This window comes from Sesamum indicum, linkage group LG3 (assembly GCF_026168435.1).
Source record: "Sesamum indicum cultivar Baizhima isolate 11 linkage group LG3, ASM2616843v1, whole genome shotgun sequence".
NCBI classification, from domain to species: Eukaryota; Viridiplantae; Streptophyta; class Magnoliopsida; order Lamiales; family Pedaliaceae; genus Sesamum; species Sesamum indicum.
The window spans coordinates 21,585,312-21,612,837 of record NC_142659.1 but is presented as its reverse complement, the minus strand read 5'-3'; the positions used below and the strand labels follow the sequence as shown (position 1 = coordinate 21,612,837).

The 27,526-nt window shown below is 31.9% G+C and overlaps 4 protein-coding genes and 1 long non-coding RNA gene across 6 annotated transcripts; 3 read left to right on the top strand and 2 right to left on the bottom strand.

The window, feature by feature from the left end:
• The first annotated feature begins 1,701 nt into the window (after positions 1–1,701).
• Positions 1,702–4,910, top strand: LOC105158352 (uncharacterized). Of its 2 annotated transcripts, none has more exons than XM_020692314.2 (7): positions 1,702–1,843; positions 2,075–2,158; positions 2,240–2,364; positions 2,464–2,560; positions 3,427–3,536; positions 4,153–4,227; positions 4,648–4,910. In XM_020692314.2, exons 2-7 carry the CDS (start codon positions 2,089–2,091, stop codon positions 4,696–4,698), a joined length of 528 nt encoding a protein of 175 aa, XP_020547973.1. In that variant the 5' UTR covers positions 1,702–1,843; positions 2,075–2,088; the 3' UTR covers positions 4,699–4,910. The 2 variants fall into 2 exon arrangements, with proteins under 2 accessions (XP_020547973.1, XP_020547972.1); XM_020692313.2 differs by having other exon boundaries at positions 1,724–1,942.
• A 150-nt stretch (positions 4,911–5,060) lies between these two features.
• Positions 5,061–6,481, top strand: LOC110011683 (uncharacterized). Its single transcript, XM_020692315.2, has 2 exons — positions 5,061–5,814; positions 6,250–6,481. Exons 1-2 carry the CDS (start codon positions 5,452–5,454, stop codon positions 6,331–6,333), a joined length of 447 nt encoding a protein of 148 aa, XP_020547974.1. The 5' UTR covers positions 5,061–5,451; the 3' UTR covers positions 6,334–6,481.
• A 457-nt stretch (positions 6,482–6,938) lies between these two features.
• On the bottom strand, positions 6,939–10,032 carry LOC105158351 (DEAD-box ATP-dependent RNA helicase 35). The gene is made up of 3 exons (XM_011075080.3): positions 9,804–10,032; positions 8,472–9,376; positions 6,939–7,932 (listed from the first exon to the last, which is right to left on the bottom strand). The coding sequence occupies exons 1-3, from the start codon at positions 9,804–9,806 to the stop codon at positions 7,068–7,070; spliced, it is 1,773 nt and encodes a 590-aa protein (XP_011073382.1). The 5' UTR covers positions 9,807–10,032; the 3' UTR covers positions 6,939–7,067.
• Positions 10,033–11,182: 1,150 nt separating this feature from the next.
• Positions 11,183–11,928, top strand: LOC148788789 (uncharacterized). The gene is made up of 2 exons (XR_016064955.1): positions 11,183–11,303; positions 11,704–11,928. It is a non-coding gene; the product is annotated as an uncharacterized LOC148788789 (long non-coding RNA).
• Positions 11,929–12,326: 398 nt separating this feature from the next.
• On the bottom strand, positions 12,327–16,798 carry LOC105158350 (uncharacterized). The gene is made up of 10 exons (XM_011075078.3): positions 16,330–16,798; positions 15,467–15,532; positions 14,986–15,166; positions 14,594–14,790; positions 14,340–14,390; positions 14,151–14,242; positions 13,865–13,992; positions 13,115–13,206; positions 12,863–12,967; positions 12,327–12,597 (listed from the first exon to the last, which is right to left on the bottom strand). The coding sequence occupies exons 1-10, from the start codon at positions 16,678–16,680 to the stop codon at positions 12,460–12,462; spliced, it is 1,401 nt and encodes a 466-aa protein (XP_011073380.1). The 5' UTR covers positions 16,681–16,798; the 3' UTR covers positions 12,327–12,459.
• Between the last annotated feature and the right edge of the window lie 10,728 nt (positions 16,799–27,526).

The following is a 27,526-nucleotide window of genomic DNA, read 5'->3' as shown; positions in this document are numbered from 1 at the left end:
TCTCTTTTAACTTTGCCAATGTCTAATCACATAAATATTTCATATTTTTTTATAAAATTATAATGCTCTGATTATAATTATAAATTTATATTGACATATGGAAGGATAATTTTTTTTTAATTCGATACGGCTAACAAAAATTATATCGATCTCCCATTAGTAGATGCACTTCTAATTTTGCAAAACATATGATATATTTATGTAAATAAATTTAACATTGATAAGTATCAATATAATTTACACTCAAAGTTATTTCTTGAGTCAAGCTTCAATGCCATTATATATGGATCAATAAGGTTTAACCTACTAAGGATTGAATTTAAATTTGAAAGTTTAATTCAAATCGAGTTTGATCAGACTAAAATCAGTTATATGACAAATACAATATACTTGTTGTGTGATTGTTATATAATTAAGGAAAAAAGTGACCGATCATATAAAAAGTGTATCACATTTACTTTGTGATTGATTTGGTTCAGCCGATCTGTGATTGAGCTATATGATAATAAGTACACTATTGTATATGTAAATTTTACAAGAATTCAATAAATATTAATTATATATAGAAACTAAATAGAATTTGCTTTCCAAATCTCATACTAAAAAGATGTGGTCTTGTTTTGATATAATCAGTGGGTTACTGCGCAGATGATATAAATTTATTTCTTATTCCATTTATAAAAAGGAAAGATCTCTTAGAAATTCAAAGTTTGAAAACACAAACTCAAATATATAATATCAAATTAATTATTACTAGCCTAAATAAATTTTTCTTGTTCAAACTTAGAGGGCGTTTGGGTTTTTTAAAAAAAATTATAACTTTTTTTTAAAATAAAATTTAACATCTTATAAACTCACCAAAAATATACTATAATTTGTATGACTTTATAAGATCTTATATATTAACATAGTTAAGGGGTGTTTGTAATGATTTATGAAAAACACTTATTATCAATTTATTGCTAAAAATAAGGTAAATATTTGAGTTATATTTTACTCGAGTTCTTGAGTTGTTTACTTGTTCAATTCATGATTGAGTTCATTTTTTACTTAGATATTATATGTTTTACTCTTATTTATTAATTATAAGAGTTCAAATATTCATCTAATATTTAATTTTGATATGTTGGAGAGAAAACGAAACTAATTGCTAAATTGAAGACTTAGGTATTTATAATTAATAGAAATGAAGGCAAAATAGATAATACACAAACTAAAATATGAAAATCAGCGTTAAATTGGCGATTGAATAACAATAGAAGGAGGGGATTAAATATTTATTTTTCACTTTGTTATATTTATCTTTTAAATTTTTAAAAAATATATTGTATTTTCACGGGCATGCTTGAATTTAAGCCTTACGTGAAATTCAACTAGAAAAAATAATTAAGGAAAAGAAAAAAAAAGCCACTTTCCCATATACAATGTAATTATTTGGAATTTATCTTACGCTTGAATCTTATATTTTGATTTTTTTTAAAAAAAATACTATTATTAATATATACAAATGATGGTTAATAATACCGTTGCACCAACTTATTCAACGTTCTAAATTTTACAATAATTAATTTTTTTTATCACAATTTATATATATATATATATATACATTTATTTTAAGTCGAAATAAAATGTAAACGACCAAGTTTGACCTTAGAGTTTTAGACAACCTAAGAATTGGTCATTGGATTTGGAGTGCGTCTTTCCCATTCCCATGTCTGTTTGTTCGATTCAAACAAAGCCTTAACGATAAACATAAAATTCCTCGCCAGCTCGTAGAAACGAACGAACAAAGGTTTTCCTGTGCTCCGATGATGACTAAGCAGTCTCAATCCCACTTCCTCTTGTAATCTCATCATATTCCTACAAATTCTTATCCTTTACTCAGTAATCTGTTTGTATTTCTTCCTCATTCTGGTCCCTTCATTCATAATATCTTGGAATTGTAGGCCCCCTCTCTTTTCTCAGTTTCATTTTCAATTTTCCACTTTTGGGGACTTTAGACAAGCTTTCTTTGTTGATAAATATCTGATTTTGATCAGTGGGCTTTCCTTATTCTGCCCAATTTGTCCTGTAGATTGATACTCAACAATGGGTAGTGCATCATCAGTGCTGACTCAGTATGATATTGAAGAAGTTGAGGAACACTGTGATCATCTGTGTAAGTAGTGTTGTTCTTGTTGATGTTATGTGTGTGTGAAGTCCTTGGACTCACTTTATTTTTGTGGGTGTTTGATGATAGTCACCCAGCAAGAAATAGTGTCTCTGTATGAGAGGTTTTGCCAGCTTGATAAAAATGCAAAGGGGTTCATATCAGCAGATGAGTTCTTATCAGTACCAGAGTTTGCACTGAATCCACTTTCTCATGCAAGTATTTTGGGATAATCCAATTAAGCTTTTATTGGTTGTGATGCTGGTTTGTGTATAATTATCCATATCTGATAATTTTTCTCATGGAATTTGCAGAGGTTGCTTAAGATGGTGGATGGCTTGAACTTCAAGGACTTTGTTGCTTTCTTGTCTGCTTTCAGCTCTAAAGCAACTCTACCACAGAAAATTGAAAGTAAGCACTTTTTTATTGAGTGTGTGAAAATATATTCACTGTTACTCATTTACCGATTAGTGTTGGTTTTTCTAGCAATCGACATTGTGTTTGTGCTTGTTCGGAGAAATATATGTCACGTTGGTGAAACGGGAGCTTGCTATACTGAATTTGGTGGTTCGTAAGGCTTTTAGTCTAATGGTCAAGTAGTAAGATATAAAAATAAAGTTGATAGCATTGATGCTGGAGTCTGGAGATTGGGGAATGCATCAGATAGATTCTGCTTGATCTTCAACACCTTCTTGACAAATGGAATTCTATAGCTGATGCATGGAATCAAGCGGACTGATGCAAACTTGAGATATCTATTGTTTTTGAATTGGATTCAATAAACTTGATAAACTTGTATGACTTAATTTTCAAAAAGAGACTATGAGAAATGTGCATGTGTTGGATGCAGCCAAAATTGATACAAATATTAACTGTTATTAACTGCTATATTAAAAAACCAGATGTATATTGTTATAGTTTTTGCTATGAATATCTCTTACATGCAATCTTTACTAAGACGCCCTGGTTTGATAATCGAGAGTTTTCTTTTAGCAGTGAGCATTTGTTTATGGCTGTTCTCCCCCTCGTGTTGTCGGCTACCCGTTTTGTACACCCATCTTCTCATTTTTTATTTCTTTCTTGTTTATCATGACTTATATTCTGCTTAATATCCTAACTGCAATAAATCAAATCCCCTTGATAAAAGGTGGTGCATTCCCTTCTTGTGGTTTGTACTCCTACTTATAAGTTTCTTGTTATTAAACTTACATTAGTACTAATAATCAGTCTCTTTCCAGAATTTATCTGTCTAATAACTTCATTTCTTGCCTGTCCAGTTATCTTCAAAGTATATGACACTGATTGCGATGGGAAAGTTACTTTCAGTGACCTAATAGAAGTGCTCCACGATTTGACTGGCCCATTTATGTCAGACAAGCAACGAGCGGTATTAAACTCCTGAGCTCTGTTCAACTATAAGATTCTCAAAGGGGAATATCATTTCTCTTATGCACTGTTCTTATTTTGCATTCATTATGCATATTCCTATAATAGAAATGACCCAAATTGCGGAAAACTAGCCAAGAAGAGACATTAAGTATCAGATATCTGCCAATTATACTAATTTCAGGTGCGGCAAGATGGCCAGTGAATTTGCTTCTAGTTCTCATTTTTTTTGCATCATCTGTCCTTCTGTTACATCTACATTGCTTCAGCTACACACACCAAAGTCTGTATAATCACCCTAGCAGGGCCCTTTTCTTGTGTCCTCTTTTGCTTTATGAGTCTTTATGGTGAGATGGGGAATACATAGATGCAAATAACATGTGAAGCTAAACTTAGAGATCAAAACACTCTTAACAGTTTATCTGATGGGTGAAGTTATTTCTTGGTTGTGAGCTCTGCCTTCTCGCAACAGGGAGGCTGTGAGTAGTGGTCTATGTCACATATTCTTTCTGAGTTATGCCTCCGTTTTTCGTTTCTCTGTGTTTCCACAGCATGATTCGATTTGGTAATGCATCTCCTCATGTTGCATATTCTCAATCTGTGCTCGTTCTGCTCAGGAAGTTCTAAGTCAGCTGTTGCATGAAGCTGGTTACACAAGAGAATCTTCTCTCCTGTTCGATGATTTCATTAAGGTTCATCTATCTAAAACTATTTCTTCATAGCCTATGTTCTTGAGCATTAAATTCTGGAACCATATTAAATGAGACAGAACGAGGGCCAGTTTAGGTTGTGCATATGACCGATGACTCCCAAAAAATGTCAGAACTAGCGACTGAAACTTGATCATTTGTTGTCTATGTCTTTAAGATGCTAGACATGAAACAATCTTTTTAACATGTTGTCTCATCTTCTGTTATTTGACCTTAGTTTAAATAGTTTTGGCTGTAAGAATTTGCATTATTATTCAACAAATAAAATCAGATGAAGAAGCTGAAGGAGAGGACTGCCAGACAAACTATGTTTGAACTACACAATGAAACATACACTATTTTTTGGCTCCACGCTCATAATGTTTTCTCAGTTCTGTCCTTGAAATCTTGTTTTTGATTCAGATACTGGACAGTCCCGGTCTGAAAATGGAGGTGGAAGTCCCAGTAGATTAGCCAAGTGCTGTTCTTCAACTCCAATCTATGAGCAGAAAGATAATTCATCCACTTTGTATATATACATTGTAGTATCATTGACCATCGTGTTGCTTTCTGTTTTAATATGGTGAGAAAAAGAAACTTTTCAATAACCGATGATGGACAACAAGCATGTATTTGCAATAAATCTATGCTTAGTTTATATCGAAGTTTATCATTTGATTGCTGTCCGTATTCCGTCCATCTGTTGTTCCAAGTAAATGCTGAACTTTTCTGGGATTTTGAAAAAGATAATGAAAGATTCATAGTGAATTAGGTAAGAAGAACATTAACTCAAAATGAAAGGATCATTTCCACTATCCTCAGGTAAGTAATTTGAACCCTGAATTCAACCCTTACATGACGACAAATATGCCTAACCTAATATATGTGTAGCCAAAGTTTGCCTCTGCTTTCTGAAAGAGTGAACTAGTTGCTGCTATAAACCTCAGACCAGAAGAAAACACCCTTCTGTAGCCGCCTTCAACATGCTAAATTTAGAGCCGAGATGTTTGTCCGTTGAGTATAATAGGACAAATTTTGCAGCAGCAAGATCCAATAATCTCTATCACATAAGCATATAACACACACACACACACACATTGTGAGGAAAAGAACTTCACGACTGTCCCTGGTGCAAATTTCTAACATTCTCCTAGATTCAGACATATTTATAATCAGATTTAAATGCAGTAACTCTGAAGAGGAAGCAATTACAAGAACTGTAAAACAATGTCTAATGATCGATATGTTCTTGAAGCTGGTACATCAAGATGCAAGAAGCAGTTGTTAGAGTTTAGGGCCTCAACTTCAAATCATATGGTGGCTGAGAAATCGTCTGAAATTCTACTACAAGAAGATGTTCATCGATGGAGAAGAAAGGCTGAAATCGAACAACTTGAGGCGAGACTGAGAGTTCTTGAAGAAGAAGCTGAAATGTTAAAGGGAGCTCTTTTGGAGAGTGTGGAAGAAAGGGCAAAGCTGATGAATGAGGTCAATGAGCATTTTCAGACTATACGGCATTGCCTACGGCAAAAAGAAATAGAAAAAGGAGAACTATGCGGTCATGGGGTTCGTATTGTTTCAACTTTTAAGGTAAAGCTTGCCTTTAGAAGTTTATACATCTGTTGTTGTTGCCATCTGAAGATTCTGAACCCCAGAAACAGCAAAGATAAAGAAATGGTGATTAAGGAGATTACAAAACAAACAACTTGGGCACACTAAGTATCCGAAAACAAACAGCAAAGCTTTAACCGGTAGAAGAGAAAACAGTAGAACACAAGTGAAAGAGAACAGCAAAGCTTTGACCAGTACAAGAGAAAACATAGAACTCAAGTGAAAGAGAAACCTACCGAATGAAACAAGCTTTGAGGAGAAGAAAACCTTGTTTAGTAATAGAATACAAGGGATAAAATGTTTTTACACATTTTTAAGCCCCGACTTTCATCAAATTAAAACAGTTCCAAATTCTTGTACATAATCTGGAGCTTACTTTTTCCCTTCTCCTAAGTACTTCAACTCTGTATACAGGACACAGGAGCTGGTCTGCTGCAGATTCTATGCCAAGAGTCGAACCCGTCACTTGTCAACAGGAGAGCTAGTGCATTAAGCTAAGATTCAAGCAGAGTTGCTTCATGATTTTTCAAGAGCAGTATTTCAGGGGTCCAGAAATTCATTTCCATAATTCTGTCTGATTGTCGTGTCTGTGTAACTAATATTATTCATTAACAGACATTTAAATACATTTTTAGTCACTTTAAGACGTCTATTCATTTATTTATGGAGATACTAGTTTTGATCTTTTTCACTGAAGGAGCCACAAGGGAAATTATGAATCTATCCCAGCTAACATGTATAATGGCAACTGCTAGCTGCAACTCCCAGAGCTCCCTCAACAATATGTACATTTCCCTTCCCTCTTGGACCTAAACTAAAGAAATTAAAATTATATCATAGTAGACAATGGCCTGAAGAAAGATGAACATCAACGGTTAGGTGCATAAGCACCATATATCTACTTCAATATTCAAGAATCTAAGGTTAAAAGTTAAGGTTGCCCTAGGATGCCTAGAGGTATAATTTATTGACTATATTCTAACATGATGATTGTCTTGTGCTTTAAGTTGTTTTATCGTAATAAATTTATTATTAGTTTGACCTCTTCTAACATTGTTATCAGTCAACAATCTTTCACAATAATATAAACTTGACCTCAAGAGTTGGGGTTAAAACTCTTTCATTCAAAATAACATTCCAACTTTAAACATCAAAATGATATGTGAAATTGTTTGTCACTATGAACGTTCTAAAGAGTAATACAAAATATAAAACATACAGAAGAGTGTGAATCACATTTCCCCACGGTAGCCCCCAGAACCGAAGTAATCCCTCCTTGAACTGGCGATCTGCATGCTCTTTTGATGCTCCAACTTGGGGCAATCACGAATACGATGACCAAGACCACCACAATAGGCACACCCTTTGACTCCACTTGCATTAGCTATTGCCTCGGCATCTTCCATTGGATCGTTGAGCTCAGCCAGAACAGGTGGTATCCTCTGTTTTGCCTCTTGCAACAGGTGCTTCAAATCAAGCAGAGTTGTCTCACTCTGGTTCTTGTTAATAAATGTCGTGGCAATTCCTGTTTTCCCACATCGCCCAGTTCTTCCAATCCTATGGACATAGTTTTCTATTTCAGCTGGCATATCATAGTTGATGACATGTTGGATATCTGGAAAATCAAGACCTTTGGATGCCACATCAGTAGCCACTAAAACGTCCTTCTTGCCAGCCTTGAAGGACGCAATTGCATATTCTCTCTCTTCTTGATCTTTCCCTCCATGTATTGCAACAGCTTCAACTCCCTTTAAGAGAAGATACTCATGAATATCATCCACATCTGCTTTGTTCTCACAGAATATTAAAACCGGGGGTGGTGTCTTCTGCAAGCACTCAAGAAGATAAACAATCTTTGCCTCCTGTTTTACATATTCAACTTCTTGAATCACATCAAGATTTGCAGCTCCAGCTCTGCCCACATTGACGGTTACAGGCTTTACCAGTGCACTTCTAGCAAAATTCTGAATTTTTGTGGGCATGGTGGCAGAAAATAGAAGGGTCTGCCTTTGGGCTTTGAAGTGATCAAACACTTCTCTAATGTCATCTTCAAAGCCCAGGTCCACCAAACGATCTGCCTCATCCAATGTTAGATACCTGCAGAAAAGCGAAATTTTTTTAATATTTACCACAATGAATACTTTAATCCATATATCAGTAAACAAGAAAGAACATATGCATAAATGGCACTCATTCCAAGGACTAAAAGAAACAAGGTATCTAAAACATCAATTCTTTAAATTGATAACAAGCTATTCTCATAAAGTCTATTTGTTTTAACTATAACAGGACTTGTATAAACAATAAATCACAAATTATGCTCACGGCGCTATATCTACTCATCCAAGACCGGAGACTACTTGACAATGTGATGTGAGCAGCTAAACTTGAAAACTCCACGTTCAAGAAGATGGAAAGCAATCAGGTAAATCCTACAATGATGGAGACACAAAAGTGACACCCCGCAATAGAAGATCCACTTCCAGCACCGAACAAAATGGAGGGTCGTGGGAAGAGTGCACTATATTTACAAATTTTACTTGAAATGCATATAGGTCCAAGCAACATAAACTCCAAAGTATTTAGAAACAAAAGGCAAAGAAAAAAACGAAAAGAAAATAGAGGATTATCCCTACCGGCAGTTGTCAAGGTTCATTTTCTTCTTTGCTAGCATATCCTTGAGCCTCCCTGGCGTAGCAACCACAATGTGGACTCCTCGTTTTACTACATCAAGTTGTGACTTCATATCAACCCCTCCGATGCAAAGCAAAGGTCGCAATTCTGGATAACCTGCCTCTCTCATTGGTTCCAGAAATTGTTCTACAACTTCATATGTTTGCCTTGCAAGCTCCCTTGAAGGGCAAACAATCAACCCAAATGGTCCTTCCCCAGGAGCAATTGGCATCATCACCTCCTCCTGCAATGCTATCATAATGAGTGGCAGCACAAAAACTAAGGTCTTTCCAGATCCCGTGAAAGCAATCCCAATCATATCTCTTCCTGACAGAATTACCGGCAGTCCCTGCACTTGGATAGGTGTGGGCTGCACAATCCCCTTAGCTTTTAACTTCTTCAAAATGGGTTCTGGAAATCTCATGTCCTTAAAATTCTTGATTGGCGGGGGAATATCTTCTCCATCCACAATAATGTGCCACTGCTTCCTGATGGCATCACAAGCCTTCTTTGACATCCTTCTAATGGACAGCGGCGGCTTCCACCCTGTCAACAAAGGCTCCGTATAAGTTATGCCCTTGGCCAGCTCCCGAACTGACATCAAAGTTTTCCTGTCTGATAGATGTTCAATCATCTCCTTTTCCTGCATTATTATTTGCTCGGTTTGGGTGATTTCAGGCTGCTCTTTCTTCAGCTGAGAAGCTTTAACTAATAAACTTGGTTTAGCCTCAACAAGTTTCTGCTTTTCAATCTCTTCATCAAGTGCGGAAGACTTTCCCTTGCGCTGGAGAATCTTCTGCGCTTCAAGTGCACGGCGTTTGGCCACCGGAACATACTCAACATAATCATCATCTTCTTCTATCATGTCCTGAAAAATTGAACCCTAAAACAGGTCAGAGAACTGCATGAAGCTGAACATCACAAACAACAAACATGCATATAATACCAAAATTTCACAATTCAAAAGGCACATATCTTGACAAAAACAAGCAAAGCTCAGAAATCCCAGTGACATTATTTCCCATGAAATCCTTAGAAAAAATTCGAATACCATAAACCCTAAAACCCATTTCACAAGGTAGCATAAATTGGTGATATTACACGAGAACTTAAAAGGAATTCAGAAACAAAATCAGAGCCAGTTCTTCAAAAACTAAACTGAACTTGAGCTTAGCAAATCATCAAGGGAAAAAAAAAAACACGAACACCCAAATCAGATTAAAACAACGGCCAATATGTGTAATAAATCAAGTAGGAAAAAAAAAAAAAGCGAAAAAATGCTCAAAAGCACATACCATATTTGAGGGATCTTCCAGACAAGAGAAAGAACAACAGATGCTTGCTGTGTGGCGGGGAAGAAGATTAAAGTTCAGCGGATTCGCACGGCGTAATGGTGGAGCTTAAATGTTTCTTCACTCCTTTTCCTTTTACTAATAAACTAGGTTCTCTATGTACTTCTTTCTCTCCTGAATTTGATTGATTCCTTATTTTGGGTGTTGCTATCCGAAGTTTGATCAAAATTTAGGGATTAGGATTTTGCAGTAGAACCGGGAATTGCAGAACCATTAATGGCCGAGTTTGGACCGGTTCGGTTAAGCCGTTTGAGTCGGTTGAATTTTCTTTTCTTTCCATGTATATAATAAATATTTTTTTATATTATAAATAAAAATTAAATTAATAATTAATAAATTACATTGAAAATAAATAAAATCAATTTGTGTATTATTGGCACAACGACAAAAGTACTTGTGGTATTAAAATAACATGAAGTTATTTTTATAAAAAAAAAATAAAAGTAATTACAATTTATTTTAAAAATGATCTAATTATTGATATGGTTGTCATATTTTAAAATTAATGTAATAATATAACTGATTATTATTTGTAAGTGTAGATAATCTTTGTTTTATATTAATATAGATAATAATATGATGAATTGACAAAATAATACTCTTTGAAAAAGATAAATATCGATTTATTGCTATGTTAAAATACTTCCCCATCTATTCCTACAACCACGTTTGGAATAATCTGTTTCGTTTGGATGCACAATTTTATAATTAATTATACCAATGCAGATTGTAATCAAATCTTAAAACTGACATCATTTTTAATTTAATAAATTATTTAATAGGGCATAACAAAGAATTAAATGAAAATAGTTATGATAAGGTTATAAACTATGAATTATAATTTTATTAAAATATGATTTTTTATTCAAACTACATAACTCCCAAATTGATTGTAAATGAGGGGTTTAAACATTTTATAAGCCCAATATCCTCCTTTTTCTAGCGATGCGTTTTTTCATGACAAAATCGAAAAACTCGTAACAGTCAAAACGACAACACCTTGTGTAATGAGACATCGATCAAATCACAAGCCATATCATTTGACGTTGTCTTTAAGAATAAAATTATGTGTCTATTCTAAATTGAGAATATAAATAAATTATTCAACCAAAATTTCTTATTTACAATCAATGCGCAAGCAGAGCAAGATTACGTGGTCAAACTGACAGTGTAAATAATATTGTGCATATTTTGTGGAAATGTTGTTGAAATCTTCATGATTACATGAAAGGTCTTTTCCTTGGAGTATGGGAGTAGTAATAATCCATTGTAATAATATTACAGATTGTTGTCATTACAACCCACAATGCTCTTTAAAACACACTACTGCACATATCAAATCATATCATTTCTGTGCAGGCTAAGAAGACAAATAGGAATCTCAAAAAATGAAGTTAGTCCAAGTTTCTGTGTATATCCTTTTTGCCCTCTTTTTCCTTCAAGGTAAATTATTCATTAATTATTCTAATTTATATTTATATGTTTTCATCTTGTATTTTTAATTCATAACTTAAATAAAAAAGAAAAGAAAAGAAAAGCTTGTGGGATTATGTGATTTTATAATTTTTCCCCCACTTTTTCTTTATAAACTAGCTGCCGTGATACTTTATTTTTGTGTGTATATAAGAAACAATATTACATGTCTTAAAATATATCAAAATAAACTTCTCTATTTATAATTGTACATTTTACATTAGGATTTGAATCACCAACAATTAAAATACATAAACTTGTAATTTTTGTCTGATTTAGCATTGTGCATAAGCTACAGAAGATATTGCTAGTTATTTCATTCATGGACGACATTAGTATGAATTGAGTGTGGATGTGTACTGCGCTGCAGGGAGTGAAGTGAGTTTGGGAAATGAGTGCAGTATTGAAATTCACTACCAGAGTAGCTTCTGTGAGGAGAAGTCATGTAGTCAGGTTTGCGAGAACTTTAAAGGACATGCAGCAAAGGGAGAATGCCAAGTAATAGATACATGTGTATGTAGATACCCTTGTTAACTCTGTCGTCCTGGGGAAACCCCAATACTTCAAACTTTTCTATGAACTAATTTTGGATGTATGGTTGTGTGTTGGGTGTTTTAAGTATTAAAAAATTAAAAATAAAAACTTTGTTCTCCTAGTATGAGATTTGAGTTGCTTTAATAAAGTGAAGATCTTGTAAATTATATTACAATCTGATTTAATTCTACTTTTTTTAAGTTCAAAAATGAAGCAAAAATAGCTCATCTTAATCTTAAATAAGAAAAAGGGTAAATAACAGCTTATACCCTCCAACTTCTTAAATTAAAGATTTCGCCCCTCAATTCTTAAAATGAATATTTTGACCCTCAACTTTCCAAAATTAGACACTTGCATATATGTCCAAGTGATTATAAAAGACAACTATATGACCAACAATTTTACTCCCATCACAACAAAAATAAAACATGAAATATAGTAAAGATCAAGACCTGTATATTTACTAAAAGCAATGATGTAATAAATCAAGGTTTTAAACATGTAGTCTGCTCAAGGACATTCGACCGTGTTATTGACCTAGAGATGACAACGGAACATCTATTCAGAACTCAAAACCTATGGCTTCTCCAAACTATAGTAGACAGGACTTAAACCCCTTCTCCAATTCCTTTGCATCAAGGTTCTTTCCGATGAATACAAGCTTGTTTATTCTTGGTTCATCCGAGCCCCATAACCTGTCTGGTGAACCTTGGAATATGTCGTGCACGCCCTGTAAGGTCACAGAAGTTGGTTAAATTAATAATTAATGATGGTGAGATGTATAGGAGGATACACATATACTAAATCTCGTAATTTTGCAGCAGTGAGATGATAGAGAAAATAACATAAATAACAAACGAGCATCCAAAAGTTAACGCTGAAAATGATCAGGCCAACTAGGGTAGAACGATGATGCATGAGCACTCAAAGAAACAAGAGAATAGGATGGAACTATATATAAGGTCAATGAGTAGCTCTGCAGGGTCGACACTCACCTGAAAAACAAATCTCTCATTCATGCCGTCAACAGATAGAAGGCCTTTCATACGGTATATGTCCTCACTTCTCTCTAACAACAGGGTACCTAGCCACATGTTGGCCTGAAATATGAAACATCAAATGCTCAAGTCATTACATCTGTCTAACTCTTTATCAAAAGCAACAGAAGAAAAGGTTAAAAGACTTATCTTATTTGTATTGTGGAAAGTGAAATTATAACAAAAAATAAGTTAGACCATGCAACTAACCTTTTCAAGATCCAAGGTCCCTTCACAAACTATGCTGACTGAAGAAACACCGGGGTCATGGGTATGGTCGTGGGAATGGTGATCATGATGTTCTGCATCGGAGTGAAGGAGTTAGCACCTCATGTAGTCGCTTAGAAGTTGAAAACATGGTAAAGGTGGCAGTAACACCACTCTTTAACGTTATTTTGTACTTGAGTAGATGTCAGGTGGCAAATGTTACAGTTAGAATAATAAAACATATGACAGACCAACAAGATAGTGGATAACGAAATTGGAAAGAAATAAGCATAGAAAGAGTCTCTTAAGTGCAGTTTGAAAACAAGAAATGCATCCCATCGGTGCAATATCATATTAAAATGAGTTCAATGAACAGTAAGGTAGTATTTGTTGGCATCTAGACCAATTCACGGCTGACATTGCATGCATTAGTAGAATGTAGATGTAGCTTTCACTTTCTGCCCTAATTGCAGGAAGAGGAAAAGACGGATCACAACAGTATCAAAATGATCTTGGCTATAGTTTCTATTAAAATTCAGGAATGCACTTCATCCTTGGATAGAGATAAAATCAATTGCATAATTTGTTTCGTAGCAATACCAGGATAAAAGTGAAAACTGGAGTACCATGAAACATGTAAGTGTTGACAGAGATTGTGGTGGACTGTTTGGATCATTAGAATGAAGATCAAAAACATAATTGCATTATCGAAGTCAATATTCAGAATGCTGAAGATTGGAAAATTGGATTTACCATGTGCGTGGTCGTGTTCGTGTTCGTGGTCATGGTGATGGTGATGGTGATCGTGGTGGTGATCGTGTTCATGGCTGTGAACAGCATGATCTTCCTCCGAGTGGTCAGTTTCAACAGCACTATCAATTCTGCACATATTCAATTAACTTCAGATGAAGTATACCTAAAATCATACTTTCTAAAACTAGCAAAGAATACAGGAGATGTATTAAGGAAAGAATCAACAAGAGTAATCAATTACAAAGAAAAAGCCGCTTAAAAAATTCATGATGGTAATGAAGTACACCTTTCTAAGTCAAAGCCTCCAATACCAAGAACATAATCCAAATCAACTTGTCCATACTGTGTTCGCTTTAGCTGGGCCATGCGATTTATGCTCTGCATTGTAGGAAAAAAACTCGTAAGAAAGGATTCCTGGGTAATATATTTACCAGGAAGTTGAATTAGTCAAAAAGCAAATTTGAAGGATACCTACCCTTATCCGTTCAACCACAGAAGCAACCTCTGGTTCGCGGACAAGATCAGTCTGTGATCAAAATGTCATGTAATCAGTCTTCAGAACAAAATATCACATCAGAATGTCATGCATTATTGTGAAGCAACTGATTCACAAATCACCCATGCAGTATGTGAAAGGCTAAAAGTCAGACTGAGCAAATAGTTCCCACTGACACGACTTGCAGCAGCATTTACTAGAGGTCAGACTCAGAAGAGATAGCCAACTCTTACCTTGTTTACAATGATGCGGTCAGCATAAGCAATTTGCTCTACTGCCTCATTGACAACACCTTTAGGCTTAACTTCATCAAGGTGAAACCCTACATGCTTAGCGTCAACAAGTGTGACCACTCCATCGAGTTTAACATCATTAAAAATCTGATCCTCAGCATAAAATGTCTGAATAATTGGGGCTGGGTTTGCTAATCCTGGAAAATGAAAGACAAGTGGCGGCAAGCGGACATTGATACTTCAGTTAAATTATTATACTATCAAAATGAGGGAGAAAACTACAGCCATGCCTAATCTTAGAATGCTGAACATGGTACATTTGATATACGTACGTGGTAATTGATAATATCAAATTCTCAATGCAAAAATATTATGTAAACAATCTATTTTACCTGTTGTCTCAATAACAATATGATCAAAATTTCCTTTCTTCTTAGCGACAAGTTCTGAAATCATCCGGACAAGATCACCTCTCACAGTGCAACACAAACACCCATTGTTGAGCATAATAATGTCCTCAGCTCCAGCAGCTTTAGCGGCAACTAGAGAGCCATCAATGTCAACTTCACCATACTGACAATCCAAAATAATTCAAATATTACTAAATCCAGCTGGATTGCCAAAATAATTACATGCCTCAAAATTTCAAATAAAAATAAAAGGAATCCTTTAATTTCCATCAAGAGCACAGGGCGCCGCAATGCCCTTGAGGGAAAACCAGGCAACTCCATTTCCAATCCTTTTCAATCCTTCAAACATAGAGGACCAATAGATTTAAAATCCACAATATGTTTAGCGAGGCAGGTAATCTAGACGCGGATTTCGTTTATTTAAGAGCCACTGGACCAATAATATACCAACTATACCACATACCTCATTTTCAATAACTGCAATGCGTTTCCCATGATCAGCAGTCAAGATGTGATTTAACAAGGTTGTCTGTCAAACAATTAGCACAAGCAGAAAGGATCTATTAGACAAAAGCAACATGAAGACTATCCAGTTAGGTATCACATAGAGGAACGGGCAGGCCCTTCGTTTTCTTATCTAGTGAGTGAATCAAAATCAGAATTAAGAAATTACAACACAAATATTGAAGTTTTGACTCTATCTTTACTCAACATGCTAAAAAGCATAACTGACAACCTACATTCTTGCATTCACGGATTAATCAGCTGGGGCAACAAAGCTCAGAACAACATCTTCATCACGTTATTATAGGAATTATGACAAGAGTTTGTGCCATTTACTTCAACTAGAAACTCAAACACATTCTGCTTTGAGCAAGATTAAAACTTTAGCACTACAACACCATGACCATTACAAGCAAAATCATCGTCCTTCACGGAAAAAGAAAAAAAGGATAAGAAAACTTTCCCACTGATTGGGCAGAATTCAGTTCCACTAAACACTGATAGCAAAAAACCAACTAATGAAACTAATAGTACGCTCTCAAAAGAGGACCAAGAAATGGAATCTTTCGATCCTGCAACATTAATAACAACAACCTCACCCAGAAAATAAAAAACATAAAAATATCCATTTCCAGGATTACGAAGTACAACTAATACAAGTTCTCATCAATCTGAGTCGAAAGATAAACTTGAAATAATTCAATCAGAAACAAAACAAAACCACTTTTGTTAGCAAAATAAACACAAGAAATTTACATAACGAACTTGAACAGCATTGCTCCAGCACAAACACAAAACAACAATTCAAAACATCGCGAATACCTTCCCAGAACCCAAGAAGCCGGTGATAATGGTAGCTGGGATTCTATTGTCAGGAGGAATTTTAGTCATAACATCAGAATCCTCAGTTTCCGGGGCGGATGTGGTGGCGGAAGAGACAGTAAACCTGCGGGAAAAGCATTTTCTTGGCTGCTTCGATGAAAACACAATTCTTGAATTGGCAGAAGCGCTGCAGCTTCTGCTCAAGATTTTGCGCGTTTGAGCAGCAATTTTGGGTCTGTTTCTGCAGAAGAAAAGGGTGGCGTTTACAGAGGAAAGCGGAGACGCGCGGCTTTTAGCTAATCCCATAAAGGCAGCGGCCATGTCCATTGAAACTGATGCTATCGACGCCATGTTTGGCTGCAATTGCTGACACTATGGATGATGAGGGGGGTTTATAAAGGGGAGGGTTTCCAGATTTTTAGTGCGTGAACTGCGTGAGAGTGGTGAGAGACAGAAGTTGGGTTTATGGCGTATCATAGCAAAATTTTATTTTTAGTTGGGTAAGTGTAGCTGTGTTGCAAATTTTTACCTTTTATTTTTTGAAAAAAAATCATTTGATTCTTTAATTTATAATTTTGGCATATTAAGTCTATAATTACCTGGTGATCAGATTAAATTCTATATTTATTTGTATATAATATTTTTGGTTCTTTAATTTATTAAATTTAATATTTTTAGTCCTAAAATTATCGACAATTAAGAATTTTAATCAAGAAAAAAAATACGATCTTTTCACGCATTTTATTAATCTCATAAACACGAATAAACCCTAGAAATTTAGTTGTTTATAGAAAGAGACTCATGTCCTAATTCTCAAAAATCCTTTTATCTCCTCAAACCCTATAATCTTTAATCATACTGATAATGTCATATTCTCTTTTTTAATGAAGCCAAAATCCTGTCAAATAAATGCATAATAATCCTTCTGGATGAGAAAAAGTTAGTATCGGTACAAATGTGTATTTGAAACCCGTTCTCTAAAACCCGAACATCCTACTTTTTTTTAGGTAAAAAACAAAATCTTGAGGATGGATTAGTGGTCGAGGGCCTTGAGGTACATGGCCCAAGAATGAATGGGCCATGATCCACGCTTATCAGCCCAAGGCATCTAGTGTTGATTTGGTAGTTGAGTTGGTCATTCTTCTCGGTGGCAGGAGATCATTTGTTCTAAAAATGAGCAAGTGGTCATATAAACTGTGACAAAGACGAGAAAATAATATTAACACCCCAATACCTCCTGAAAGCTCGAGGCGTACTTCTCAAGAAGCTTATTTCATCATAAATTTCCCTCACAACCAAGACTCCCTAGAGATCTCTACCAATAACTTTCTAACTTTTAGGAGACTCGTCCACAGCAAGCGCTGACCCGAGTCCCATGGATCCTGCCTTCTCATCTGCTAGGAGCTACAACTAGAAAAACCAACCTTCCCTTTCGGTTTCAGACAATATTCTCTTAACGCACACATATTAACCAATTACTTGAGTACTTTTATCAGTAAAATTATTATTTCACCTTTTAAGCACTTGTTGCTATTTCATTCTTCTTGGAGTTTATTTTTCTACAAGCGTTTTTTGACTTGATTATCGGAATGCTAACATTTTGTTTCACAAGTTCTTTTTTTAGACTTATTAAATATTCGGCCTAAAGATTTCGGGTTCAAAGACTTCAGTTTTTGCTCCTATCAAATAAAACAAAGGGAAGTTGGAAATTTAAAATTGTTATAACTTTAGAAGTATAAATAATATCATTTCATTTGGCTAGCCGCATCCATGCATGAGGAATACATGTATTTTCCGGTGGGCATTCAAATCTAGTACTAAAAGTGTCAAGTTTAGTAAACTAGAGGAGTAAATATTTAATTCAGACAAATGTAGGACTTCATTTGATATTTAGATAATTATAGGACTAAATATGTTAAAATTAAGAAACTTACAATATTAAATGTGTTTTTTAAAAATTAAGGACCAAAAACACAATGTATTTGTACTTAAAGAACTAAAATAAAAATTTTCCATCTAGCATTTATGGATCATGATGCAGAAATTAAATTAAAGAAAAATACTAGAATTTATATCTTTGTTATTTCTTTTTTCCTCTTTTAAGGTGTGGAAGAGAGAACAGAAATTGGGCAACGTTCTGATTAATGTCAGGTATCAGATAGAGTAAAAGTTGGAGGAGTGTTGTCGGCCCAATCACACTGATTTCATGGGCTGCCCAATAAGCTACCTTCATTTGCAATAATATATAATTTTCTTGCGGAATTTAGAGGGCATTTGGGTGAATTTATAACGCGTTTAAAATATTTTATAAGATGTTTCGTCATTTTTTTTATGAAAATATCTTACAACATTTAAAACTAAAACGCTATAAGCTTAGTCGGTGTCTACAACAGTTTAGAATAAGCACTTAGTAGCTTTTTCTTGAAAGAGTATTTTTGTTTTATAATTTATGCTTTTAAACTATTTATTTTAAGTTGATTCAAGTAAAAAAAGCATAAGCAGCATAATCTGACTTTCTACATCTATTATATTAATTTGTTTTTCCATCACTTCAACTTCAATTTTTTTCCATTTTTCACATTTTCAGATATTTTCAACATTCACTATTAGATTGACAATTGAATTTAAAATAAGTGATAGTTACACTACTCTTTCATGAAATTTGATGTAATTATATGTAGATTTAATTACATCAAATACTCCAAACGTTTGTTTTTATCTAATAAATAAATCCCTTCGTAAGCCAAAATGTTAACAAAAAGAAAAGGGATGAAAAATCATATTTATATATATCTGATTGACTTATTATTTGTTTATCGTATGTCAAATAAATCATTTCTGACAATACTCCACTTATAGTCAGATTATATTTGTTTGACCTATAATAAGTCAAGTTTAAATTAATTATGGTTAAATATGGAACTTTATTCATATTTTTTTTATTAATATTAATAAATTTGGTGAATTTTGACAAATAAATAGATCTTTTATTAGGCAAAAAATAAACACAATGAGTACTAAAGCAACTTCCCAGATCAATTTGTATTGAAAAATTGATAATTGCTCAGAGTGAACTTTTGTAAACACCCCTCTGCAAAAGATTTGATGTTTGGTTGCTTTTCAGCACGTGTGATCGCATGGAAAAATTTTAGGCGGCTTGATTATGAACAAAATGGTCAAAACTCAAAAACTATCCTAATTCAACGTATAATCACCGAATTCCTCAACCTCCCTCGCCGTCCTCACCTCAAGTTGCTGTCCAGTCTATCGTTTTGGTGTTCAAATGTCAAATGAGATAATTTGGGATTGACAAAATAATTGTTGTTCTCAAATAGTAACCTTATGTTTGTTTTCGGTTTTGGGCCATCTCAGAGATGGCCCAAAACAGAAGCAATGTTTGCCATTGCTTGTTTTGCCATGTTTTTGTCTTGTTTCTAAGTATTTTGTCTTGTTTCTAAATATTTGATTTTTAAATACAAATATATTTGATTTTTAAATACAAATATATTTTATTTTAACCACTTAATATTTTATACGTAATATTTTCTACATCATTGGAATAATTAAAAATTTTAAAAAATATAAAATAATATAATTATTCTACGCGGTTAATTCATATATTATATTATTTGAATAATGTATTTAAATTTATCACCTCGAATAGAACAACTAACAAAAAATATTGTTAATCCATTATTAGAGTGCATTTAATTATTTTTAAAAGTGTATTTACATAAATTATTTTTTTCATTTCCATACATATATAATTAGAAAATAATATTTATTTTAATCCACTCAGAACTAAATAAATTATATATATTTTTATACACATATATATATAAATATATATAAAAGAGACATGATTTGACAATGAACAGTATTTTTTGTCTCCCCACTACCCAACATCAAACATAACATACTTATTTTATATTATCTCCAAAAACAAATCCAAACATACACACTATCTCTAACTTATTTTTATTTATCTTTGTTTTTCTCTCTCTATCTCCACAAAATACCCAAAAACAAGTTAAAAACAAAACCAAACATAATGTAAATTTTTTTAATTTCTTAACCTAACTCCAGGTCCAACATGTTAGGCTTGTCAATTTATGGATAATACCTAAATCCAAACTATTTTAATAGTGAGTAACCAGACTCGTACCTGATATTTTTACATTAGATCGAAACTCGAACACATATACCTATTGAAACAAATTTTTTTAGGAACGGATAGAGTTTATATACTAAAATACCCGTGAGTAAGAATATTGGTATGAGTAAATTTTTAATATTAAAAATACATTTTTATTCATTAATTTGAAACTATTGCATTTTTAAATAATCGTTAAACAATACGACACTTATCTGCTCAAATTTAAAATAATTATTTTATACTTAATTAATTTACACTAATCTATTATTAATTTATAAACATCGTAGTTTCATTAAATTTTAAGTCAAATTGATTGATATATTTTATTATAAAGGGTAATCAAGTGAATATATTATATTATTAATAGTCAAGGATAATTTTGTCTATTTAATTTAATTTAAAGGATTATAACAAAGAGATGGGGTAAGTGAAGATTTATTTAGTTTAGGGGGGTAATTGAGGTGATATACCTTAAGGGTGTAAAATTTATTTAAGCCTTATATTTTTAAATAAAATTGTATCGATGAAAAGTCATGATACTTATCGTTGTCATAAAATCATGATAGTCTCCTTATGTGTAGGTTTTAGCGATCGGCCACGATTACTTTAGAATAAAACCGCATTGATTCTTAGCAATTACTCATTTCATGTGCACAACCACAAGAAAATTAAAAACAAATCAACAATCACATCGCCAAAACTATCAAATACTTATAAAATAAAAAAAAAAAGGCATTTTAAAATCTCAAATGAAACTTCTCAAATAAAAGTGATTTTCTCAATGTGTCGATAGAAAAAAGGTATTGGCCCTTGACACTCCTGCTTTTTCGTTTTTGTTTACCAAAATAAAGTAAAAAACAATAGGTTACATAAGATTCCTTGTGTTTTAAAAACTCAATAAATTTTTTTTTTAATTTGAAAATAGGGTGTTTTCAACTCAATTGTCCCTCTCTGTTAAGTATAATTAACGGCGTTAAGTTTTTGATGAAATGATTGTTATGTCCTTACATATTACATATTATTCTTTTTTTATGATCGTTGAATCTTTATTGATTAGATAAGAGCTGTTAAATCTAATTAATTAATCTTAACTATTAAATTTTAGATTTATAAAAAAATAAAGGGTTTAGATTTATTAAATATATATTATAAAAATAATTTTTAAAAAAGGAACCTACTCCCCCACCCACTCCAACCCCCGTTCCCACCCCGCCAAGCCCCAATTGGCGACGTTGCTTAGAAAAAATAAACAGGGTGACGGAAAAAAAGAAAGAGGACGACGGCCGGCAAAGAAAAGAGGGTGATGGTTGGCAAGAAAAGAGGGCGATAATCGTATCTGGTGACGTCGCCGTCGTCCAAATTTGATCTGTCATAGCCTAGATATAAGAAAGACAATCCCTAGATCTGGCAATATCGTTGTTGCCCAGATCTGATCTGGAGACGTTGCTCAGAAAAAATAAAGAGGGTGACGGGAAAAAAAGAAAGAGGACGGCGATCGGCAAAGAAAAGAGAGTGATAATCATATCTGACGACGTCATCATCGTCCAAATCTGATCTATCATAGCCCAGACAAAAGAAAGAGGGCCCCCAAATCTAGCGACGTCGTTGTTGTCCAAATCTGATCTGGTGACGACGATGTCGTCCAAACGTCGTTGCCCTCTTGTGCGGGGGCCGCGGCGACAATTTTTTCTCAAATTTTTTTCCTTTTTTTGTTTAAATATATAATACTAGTTTAAATATAAATATTATTTATAAAAAATAATATAATTAATAAAATATTTAACCTAAATAATAATTCAAATTAATTTATAAATTATGACTATTTAAGATTTATATTCATGTACATATTTAAATTTGAAAAATAAAATTTAGTATATAGTGTAATTATTTTATGTTTTTGGTACTTTTATTTAATATAAGTATATTTTTAAATAATTTTAAAATAAAAATAATAATGTATAATTTTTTTAATTCATTAAAATCCATATTCGTTAAGATAATTAAATTTTGTATTATGATTTTAATTTAAATTTTAACATTAAAAAACTTAAGCAACTAAAAAATGTCCAAAAACTATTATATAGTTATATAGGGGCATTTTAGTTATAATAGCAATAAAAAAATCATACAAGGATGCCAAAACAGTCCCCACCACTTGCACGTGCAGTGCACGCTCCATCAATTCCTAATGGCATGAGATATTTTGCAGGGGTTTATAAAATACGAGGGAATTTTTTGCCTATTTTCAAATCACAGAATTTTTTTAATTAATTTAGAAAAATACAGACAATAAAAAGGAATTTAGCCTAAAAAATAAGATAAGTGAAGAAGACAGAGAACATTTAAGTACGATTTCTCCTGCCTATTCTCTTTGGTTAAAGTGAATTATAAGATAGTATATTTAATTGGATATATTTAACCCAATTGAAACTAACAAACGAGGCACAGCGGATTGGTTCAGCACGCAGGCTATTCAAGACCATTCAAGTGCCTGAATTTGAAGCCTATTTTCATACATTATACATCTCCTATCACATTTTCGTATTATTTATAAAATATTTTAAAAATATAAATAATTAATTTAAATTAATAATTTAAAAATATTTTATTATGATTACTTATCATAATTAAAAGTGATGAATCATGAGGAATGCTAATTAACCACGATTACACAATTGTTATTAGCTGTTGTTTATGCAAGTGATGCCAAAACATTTGGTATAACTAAAAACTATGTCAAATATTTTGATCAAATGTAAAATAAAAAATATTAATTAATCATGGTCAATAATTAAATTTCACCGTCGATTTTATCTGATCGGTGGTAAATAATATTAATTTATTACAATTTTTAAGCTATGATAATTTATAATGTAGGGAATAATCAATTATTTTAGGGTATTTTCAAGTAATCAATTATACAAACTACTCGTATGTTTTTCTTGTCAGTAATGACACCTATATTACGCTAAAATTAAGGATAATTTGTAATAAACACGAAACAAGAATTTTAAATGTAATAATACCTAAATGTTATAGGATGGAAGAACGATGATGATTCCAAAATTCTAAACCTCGTAACAAACCTAGAAATTTTTCCTCAAAATTGGAGTCATAATCAATATCCCAAGACAAAAGTTTGGAATTTCTTTAGGTGAAATCATTACCCCCCGATCGGACCAATCACCTCTCACCATCTATCAAATCTTGAGTTAGTCATCGCTAATAATAATTAAGATTCACAATCATAATTTCTTTACCAACTTAACTAATAATCAAAGTTCTGACCCCACTAATTTCTACCACTGTTATCTATATTAATATAAAAAGAAAAAGCTCTTTATGCTCGTAACGACAGTTATTAACATCGCCACACTAATTTTTTTGGTGATGTCAAAAATGTCTTTCATGACAAAATAACTAACTTATTCAATTTTTCAAAATTTACATTAATTAATAATATTTTTCTTTCTTTTTTTATTAATGTAATATAATATACTGGTTTTATGTATTTTACTCTTATTTATAATATATTCTAAAATATAAAAGATTATTTATTACATGCACATAAAAATAACGTGTTATAACGGCTAGTACTTTATATAAGGTAACTCCTAACTTAGTAGTAAATTGAGGCTTTGTGGCTTTGAGGTTATGTATTTGAATTTCACTAGAATTTTAATTTATTTTAATAGTAATAATAGTTATTTATTCTATTGAATAATTATTATTAATTGACTATAATTTATTACTAAATGTTGATAATTGATTTATAGAATTTTAGCAATAAGTATGACTAATATCTCAGGAACAAATTTGAGGTCATGTGTTCAATCTCATCAAATGTGTAGGCATTTGTTTTATTTTATGTGGATTTATTATAATTTATTTTAAATATTGTTTGTCATAATAATAATGTATCGATGAACTTATACATACAATTTATTGAAATATTAATACAATAATATGATTATCACTTCTATAAGGGGAAAAAAACTAATCTTTTCTGGAATTTTACTTTAACAATTTGAGTATTTTATTTGGAATTTTATCAAAATAATAAAATAATAATAATAAATTTTAAAAATAATATTGACGACTAGTTGGAAAAAATGAATTTGAGAAAATAATATAGAGTTAAATTTTAAAATGATCGTCATAATATATAGACTTAAATATTACCACAATAATGATTGAAAAATCATTTTAGATGAGCCATAAGAACAAATATGATTTTTACTCATGATTAATTAACATAATAATAATTAAAAAAAGAAAAATTTACTAATTAACTACGATTGTATAATGGATATTTCTCATTGTTTCTGTAAGCGCGACCAAAACTTATAATTGAAAATCACGATAACTATATTGACCATATTTAATCATCGTTCAACTTAAAATTTTCACATTTATATTGTAGTAGATAGTATTTGATTATCATGAATTTGTACCGTAGTTATTTATAAGTAAGGAATTTATTATTATTTATTCATTTCTTTTATCAAATAATTTATTTGTTAACATATACTTGTACTTTAATAAATAAATAATGACTATTTAAAATAATCCCCCTCTTTATTATTTTGTCGGACAAATATTAAATTGGAAGACGATGTATCACTTTGACTGAAGCATGAATAATCACATAGATAAGTTAAGCATTTATTTCAAATAAAAATGAATAGATACCTTAATTAATTTATTATTTTGAAAATATTCAATAATTTTGTACGGAAATTTGAAAAAATTCAATATTGTTGAATTATTTAAGCTTATTAACTTACATTTTTAGTCAATAAACAAATAAAAACTTTAATCTATTGTAATTTGATAGCCTATTTTTAGGAGTCAACTATTAAAAGTTTAAAAATAATAATCCAAAATCGGGATGGCTTAGCCGCTCCATCATAAGCGCCAATCAATCGATAATTCTTATGTCTTAACCTTTCAATAATGTTAAAATAAATGAGAATAACTCATAAGCTAATTATTGAAACAAATATAATCGTTAAAAAATAACAATGATTAGTATCAAGATTAATTAATCACACACAGTACTGGATTTAACACTTGGACAACCCTAAATAAAGACATGAATATAATTATATAAATATCGTACAAGAATCTAATAATGAGGGACTTCAAAGTCAAAAATTACCCCAATGCGACTTCAAAATATCCAAACAAAATAAAGATTCATACACCTTTTCTCTTGATCAGATCTTACCCGATCCAATAAATTGGAATTATCATCGTCGATCGCTTGATATCTAGAAGATATAAGATTATGATATTTGAATTTATACAAGTACGGGCGTTTGACGTTGTAAACAATTCAGAACTATTATGGGGCAATGTACATCATTTGTTGAAAAAATAAGAATATTCTTTATTTTTTTTCTTGATCTTGCACGCAACTAATTTAAAAATTGGAGGGTTTATGTTGAGAACCTCTTAGTAATTCCAACGTTTGCTCATTTTCTTATATTCCAAGCACCTATCCAGATTGGACTACCATCAAAGTCATCATAATCTCAAACTCGGATCAAGATCATAAGTTTGAATTTCATTAATTTTGAATCTTTATTTATTTTAATAATAACAACTAATTTTTATTTGATTTTGAAGTAAGATTCAATAATTTTTGGGTTAGGTCCTTCAACTCTTTTTCGAGTCAACTTGATTATATTCTGATACCTACCCACACACCTGTTACTAGCATGGGAAATGTTTCTAATTATAGTTTTTGATATTCAAATTAGTATGGTATGTAGGAAGTTATTTTGAATAATGTTGAATGCAATTAAAAACATATATGATATTTTATAACTACGATTGAATCGGCCTACTCGTTATAATTTATATATCGATGAATACTTATATTATTGTGAAGATTGATGATGTCGTCATTACGTTGGATTCGTGTTGAGATGAATAACGAGTTGATATTTAGAGCATTTAGTCATTTTTAGAAAGTCGAATTGTTCTATTCATTTGCGAAATCGGAGTGTGGTCCCTACATTAGATTTATTTTAATTAGTTCTTAATTATTTATAATTGACATAATATTGTTGTAATTATACATAATATATGAATTTTGGGTGAATAGCAATATACCCCCTTTTAACTCTTATAATTATGGATACTTATACGCTTCTTTCTTGAAATTATATAATTATATGTAAATTTATTATAGTTTATAAAATTATATACAATGTTTTTTGAATTTATTTTTGTCTAATAAATAAGTTTTTGTTAGTTAAAATTAATTAAATATATTGTTATTAATAAAAAAAATTAAATAAAAACTTATTACAGGTCAAACAAAGTTTTTCTAACTAAACTACTTTTATAACGGTAAAGATATACCTCCTCACAAGCATTAATGCGTGAAAATATATAAAGCAATTTGATCATAAAAAAATTATTTGACCTGCAATAAATCAATAATAAGTTAATCGATGGAAAACATGAATTTATTCCCCTCCCCCCTTTTTCTGCTAATATCAGCAAATTCGGTGAATTTAACTAAAAGAGGAGTTTATTTGTTAAATGAAAGTATACATCAAGAGTACTAGATGTAATTTTTCAGATTATAAAGATTCTACGTGTAATTACATGAAACCTCATGGGAGGAGAGTGTAATTATCCATTATATTTCTAGTCTCTAACTTATGGTCTATTTACATTTTACACAAATTATTTTATTTTTTTGTATAATTATATAAATCATCCCCGATCACTAAAAAATAGAAATAGTTTGTACAATAATATTAACTTTTTTGCGATGTGTATGTTTAATTCTTTAAAAAATAGTGATTTGCGTATATGATATTGACATTTATGATGAGTATATATGTAATTACCAAAAAAGCAAAAGTGATTTAAACAAATCATAAATCATGGCGTATAAATATAATTATTTATATTTTAATAAAAATTCATAGGAAAAAATGCAAGCAACCCCCTTATGATATCGCAAATAAGCAAATTACCTACTTGTGAAAAAACAAATACGATTTACCTCCTTGTATTTTT